Source organism: Cydia pomonella, chromosome 17 (genome assembly GCF_033807575.1).
Source record: "Cydia pomonella isolate Wapato2018A chromosome 17, ilCydPomo1, whole genome shotgun sequence".
In the NCBI taxonomy this organism is placed as follows: domain Eukaryota; kingdom Metazoa; phylum Arthropoda; class Insecta; order Lepidoptera; family Tortricidae; genus Cydia; species Cydia pomonella.
The window spans coordinates 17587699-17593450 of record NC_084719.1 but is presented as its reverse complement, the minus strand read 5'-3'; the positions used below and the strand labels follow the sequence as shown (position 1 = coordinate 17593450).

Genomic DNA, 5752 nt, shown 5'->3' with positions numbered 1-5752 from the left:
ACGCGTCCGTACGGGACAGCCCGTGGAATGCTCCAAACAGCAATACTTCAGGTTCCATACCTTTTCAAGGTGTTGTATGATAGACCCTATGTCAGTCAGTCATGTCAAAGGCGTTATCATCCATCATAGTAGCTCCAAAAAATACCTTAATTACTTTAATTCATGGTTTGGATTAAAGTTACAAGTGAATCTTAATAATAAAGAAAAATATGGAGCCCCAGTCGTATAATACTGCTATTTAGAATTAGGAAGAGTAATCTGACAAAGATGTTTTTTAAACTGGCTTATTTATGTAAAAATACGGTTAAGAAGGCATGGGGCCATGTAAAAGTAAATTTAAGTCATAAAAGATTTAAATGGTAATGATATTTGTCAGTTTCGTCTTCCAATGTTCGTTTTGTTTGTGATTTTACGTGTCCTTATATTGAAAAACTCTTTTGAAAAATAAGTCACGACAAATAGGTAACAATTATAAGTCATATACGATCATTCATATTATTTTGCTTTCATAAATAAGTAGTTACTGATTTTTAAAAAGCGTTTTCCATTGAAAGTACTGTTATGTTAAGATTGTTTACCTTTTTTATAATGCAAAAAAAAACGAACTATAATCCAGGTTCAAAGGTAATTGATTGTAATAGAGAGGTAAAGTTCTTAGAAAAAAAACTTGCCTCTTAGTTTGACATCCTAAACAGATGGCGCTGTACTGCGCCATAGGTTTTGGGTCACTGAATTGTTAAACGTCAACTTTTGACAGTCACAATTACCGCAAAATGTATGGAGCTGTACAGTGACATCTCGTTTACCTGTCAAATTCGAAGCACGAAATTGTCTTAGATTTTACGCATCTTACTCAATCAATTTTTCTTTGTTCTGGATACAAGCAAAGAGAATTTGATATAGAGGTGGATTGTCAAATAAAATTTTGTAGCCACAGCAAATTTCCTGTTATCTTTCTACACATAATTCAAAATTTTAGAACGCCATTTGACGTAGATCCTTATTCTTTCATTGATATGTGTTAAATTTGTTAAATATCAAAAAGTGGCGCCATCTTACTGGGCATCGGCTATAGGTTGTGGCGCCATACCTTTGGCCTTTGATCTGTTAGATGGCGCCACTTTTTGATATTTAAAAAATGTAATACATATCCGTGAAAGAATAAGGATCAAAGTTAAATGGCGTTCTAAAAGTTTTAATCATGTGTCGAAAGATGGTAGTAAATTTGCTCTGCCTACAAAGTTTTCTTTGACAATCCACCTCTATTTCCAATTCTCTTTGATTCAAGTACAAAGCTGTTTTAAACTATTCTTCAATTTTAATTTTTTCCCGTATTTACATATTTTTTTAGTCATGTACCATGTTTGTATGTGACATTTCGAAATAATGGGGCTTTTAGAGTAATTTAACCATAATCAGATCCAAAAGAAGTCAGGCCTTTGTTTTGTATTGCAAAAGAAACAGCGGCATCCAGGAAGTCATACTGACTTGTCATGATATCAGCACCACTAGAGTTCATGTTCTCACTCGCGTCATAGTCAATACTGGGTGGCTGAAGGGGCTCCGACTCAGTAAAGTATTGATATGACGAAGTGGAAGACTCGGGGAAGAAAGAAAATTGTGTTTCACTATTTACATTTCTTTTGTCATCACTGTACCAAGACAGGTCTAATTCATTTTTTGGGACACCATCATCACTCTGTTTTAGTTTTACAGGTTCAGTTCTTATTCCATCATCTGATCGTATGGGACTACTTGGAGGTGAAGGGAAGGCATCATCTTTAACGCTCATGTAGCTGCAGGCTTGCTCTTCATTCTGACTGTCTTCATTACTACTAGAGCTTGAAGTGTTTTGTAAGCCGTGTGCAGATATGGCCATAAGGATGCCTTCATTTTCGATGCTGTTGTCACCGGGCAGGTTGTTGATGAACTCGGCGACGTCCAGAGCCAGGAACCGATTGTTGTTCCATGAATCCAATACACGGTTTATTGTATTGTCCACAAATCCTTTGGCCATCTGGAAATACAATTAATATGTTTATAAGGGTATATATGAGAGATTAAATTAAGAGCAATTCCTAGCTGAGCAACTTTTCAAATCTCGAATTTCATCTGGTGGGCGTACGGCGGATAGGGACAGCTGCAGCTCGGACTAAAACTCCCACGCAAAAAACTCAAACTTCGAGGTATCTATCTCGACTGTCTTCTTCTCCAAAACGCAACCAATCATTATGAAATTTTGGAAACTGCCAGAGGAAGAAATAATCTACGCCACTATGTTTGAATTTTTTGGATATTTGGTGGCTTATTTGTATACTGCGCCTTTTTTTGCAGCCAATTCAATTGAGCCGTTTCTGCGATTTTCGAGGCGCTGTAAGCTTCTGCAAAATAAAATAATCTTAAAAAGCAAATAATAGTGGCACAGATATTGATGATATTGATCTTATTTAAAAAAATCATTGCTCTAGATTAAAAATCCAGGGAGGAAACAGTCGAGAGTGTTTGTATGGAAAAATCGCAACTATGAAGTCCTCTTAAGAGCCTCTTAATAAGAACTTTCACATTTAGAGCCACGCAACCTAGCTGCTATAGTTTATATCATCCATGATGACGTGCAGATTGGTCAAATCTAACCTTTAATAACATGACAATGCGAGTCAAGGCACGCGTCGTCATGAATGGCACGATCTATACCATACAATCGAAGTTACGCTTTCAATTTTTAATGACATTCTGAAATAATATTAAATATGACATGAACTTTCAATTCAAGGTACATATCTCTGTCTGATACTAGCTTTCGTAGTGAGATATTGTAATATAAAAAAAATTCAAGTTTACATACAAAACTTCTCCTAGCTCTTTTTTCTTTGTATAACAGGTATGCAAACATTACTAGAGAGAGTAAGAGAGAGTTATTGTTAACATAGAGAGAAATGAATACTAAAGTAAACCAATTATAGCCAATAAATGTTGATCTTATATGGAGTTTCACTGTATAAGTAATAAAATGAAAGTTTAGACCTGGATATTTATGTATCCACCCAATAAACCAAAGCCATTGTTGTCCCATACAGACAAGCAGCAAACATAAATTATACCTTAGAATTAATTAGTTGTTATGTGAAACATGTCCTCAGGACACTTCTACTTATAGTCTGTATCTTTAGGTATTTAAAAAAAGGTAAACAAAATCTACCCTCAAATGGCTCCTTAAGGCAGTTGAGGGTAGATGAAAACATTACATGATCAAATAAAGTAGGTTTAAAGTCAGGTCGTTCAGTGACAGATCCAGGAGGTTTTGTATTTGGTTGGTTAACCAATAAATATTAAAACTACCCGAAAATGTACAAATTGTTTGTTTACCTTTTTTTAAATACCTAAAGATACAGACTATAGTAGTAGTCTACAGGTCGACTATTGTTAGACATGTGGACACTAATTTCTCTCTATATAACGAAAACTCTCTATACCGTAAAAAAACAGAAAAATACGGGTTGGATTTTTCCACTGCGGTTTCCATACTTTTTAGTATTTGTTGTTATAGTGGCAACAGAAATACATCATCTGTGAAAATTTCAACTGTCTAGCTATCTTGGTGATAGACGGACGGACGGGCAGTCTTAGTAATAGTGTCCCGTTTCACCCTACGGAACCCTAAAAACGTCAGGTCTTTCGAGTGTCGCTATAATAGTTTACACTGTACTACAAAGTAATGTAATGAGAAATTCTAACAAATTAACAAAAAATTAAATCATCCATATACCTGTCTGGCCTGCCACCGCGCTATACACTGGTCCTCAGTGTAGGACGCCGACACCACCATGGACATAGGAATAGATCTGTTCTCCTGACTGTTCGCACTGGAAGACATGCTATTATTAGAGCTACTGTTGTCAAATGAGCTCACATATCTAGGATAAGGCAGTTTCTCAGATGATAAACTTGTGCTTGGCGTCAACAGAGAGTTCTCAGAATCAGTGATAACTGAGTCAAGCGTATTAAAGTCCTGTTTCAATAAGTAATCGCCTAATCTTTCCAAATTTTGTTCCGTGTTACCCACGGCGTTAATACATTCGTTTTCGTCATCCGAAGGCGAGCTAGCCCTGTCTACTTCGTTCGAAGAAGCATTTGAGGGTTTTCCAGGGTCAGAAGCACCATTTTTCAAGTGATATTTTCCTTTTACTTGCCACGCGAAACGAGCCTTTTTAAGTGGGCGATCAGAACCTGCTGATGCGTCGCCATTTTCTTGTCGTTTACACGATGACTCTCCAGTTGATTCCGGAATATTCATAACGAAATCTTGAAAAATAACAAGATTATCACAGAAACTGTCATTAGTAAACAAACACTGACATCACTAATTACTAACATATGATTGTCTGACAAGTAGTTTTAATTAGATTTTTTATACAGGTTTATAACACGATTACGACACATTTTATGTAATAAAGTAAATATTGAGCTACACGAAACTTATTTAGATCGAATTACAAATGATTATTAGAAAAACGAGAGCTATACGAGGAGCAATAAATCAATTTTTTGATAGTCTCCGCCATTCAAGTAATAAAAAAATAAAAGCAGGGCAAGAATAACTTGAAACATTTTTTGCCTAAAAGTTAAACAATGGTAAACAAAATTAGACCTTCTTCGGAGATATTAAAGAATATAATCGGACTTATCGGTACAACATGTACTAGCATTATTCATAGTAATGCATATTTCAAATGGCAACATTATCCACAAAATGTATTGACATTGATGATTAAAGCGATTTTACCATAGTCTCAAACAGTATTGCTGCAAAACTTTGCGGGCTTTTTTGAATTATAGCGCGCAACGTGTGATACAGAACAAAAAGCTTTGAAAGTGCGATTCCTAATCATTTGCAAAACTTATTTGTACTACTATTGGATACTGAAACAGAGGGCCTACCGCGAACCACGTTCGACGTGTTGAGTCCCTGTCACACTTACGTACGAATTTATAAGTGCGACAGAGAGGCAACATGTCGAACGTGATTCGCGCTCAACTCGTACTACTTTACGTAAGAAGTACTATCTCGGACAATCGATGTTCGAAATGACATTGATATATTTGTCACAATTTTCAAATGTCCAGTTGAGTTAAATGTAATACCCGTGTTAGAATAACTTACAACGTTATTATGCAACATTTAATTACTTTTTATTAAAATAGAATAAGTAAATAATAAATATATAAAGTATTTTTTTTATTAACTCTGTCATTAATATCGTTGACAATGATTTCATATTTCGTGAATGAAACGGATACAGAGGCGGCGCTAGGCGTAGGCGACGTGGGCATGTTTATTATCATTATTATTGGATCCAGTCCTCTGGCAGCTTTCCGTCTATTATCACAGTAAAATAATCTACTTAATTACAGTCTCATAGAACACGCGCGTACACCAACCCCGAGACCGTCATCTAAACCAGCGTAAGCCGGTTATCTTCAAACCACGGCGCGTGCTTGACATGTGACAAGGACTGTTATTATAATCGCTTGCCGAGCAAAGAATTCGATAATGATTCTTATCGATATCTATTGAAATGTATTAGCTGCCTCTCTATAGTACTTGTATATTCAAGTGATAGCTTGAGGTATATTTGTGTTGTTGTTCTCGCACGGGAATATTGCCCTTACAAAACGGAGAACGTTCTCGAGAACGGCACAACTATGAGGTAGAATTCGAAAATGATTAATTTTTAGGGTGTACTCGATATCT

The 5752-nt window shown here is 35.9% G+C and overlaps 1 protein-coding gene across 1 annotated transcript; it reads right to left on the bottom strand.

The window, feature by feature from the left end:
* Nucleotides 1-1143: 1143 nt before the first annotated feature.
* On the bottom strand, nt 1144-4847 carry LOC133526957 (uncharacterized). The gene is made up of 2 exons (XM_061863812.1): nt 3767-4847; nt 1144-2017 (listed from the first exon to the last, which is right to left on the bottom strand). The coding sequence occupies exons 1-2, from the start codon at nt 4292-4294 to the stop codon at nt 1406-1408; spliced, it is 1140 nt and encodes a 379-aa protein (XP_061719796.1). The 5' UTR covers nt 4295-4847; the 3' UTR covers nt 1144-1405.
* Nucleotides 4848-5752: the final 905 nt, after the last annotated feature.

What these genes read in the sequence shown, in the direction of transcription:
- LOC133526957 (XM_061863812.1), bottom strand. Translation starts at nt 4,294, where the DNA reads ATGAATATTCCGGAATCAACTGGAGAGTCATCGTGTAAACGACAAGAA. An exon ending in CGCGGTGGCAGGCCAGACAG is followed by an intron (nt 2,018 to 3,766) that starts GTATATGGATGA and finishes TTGTATTTCCAG; the next exon opens with ATGGCCAAAGGATTTGTGGA.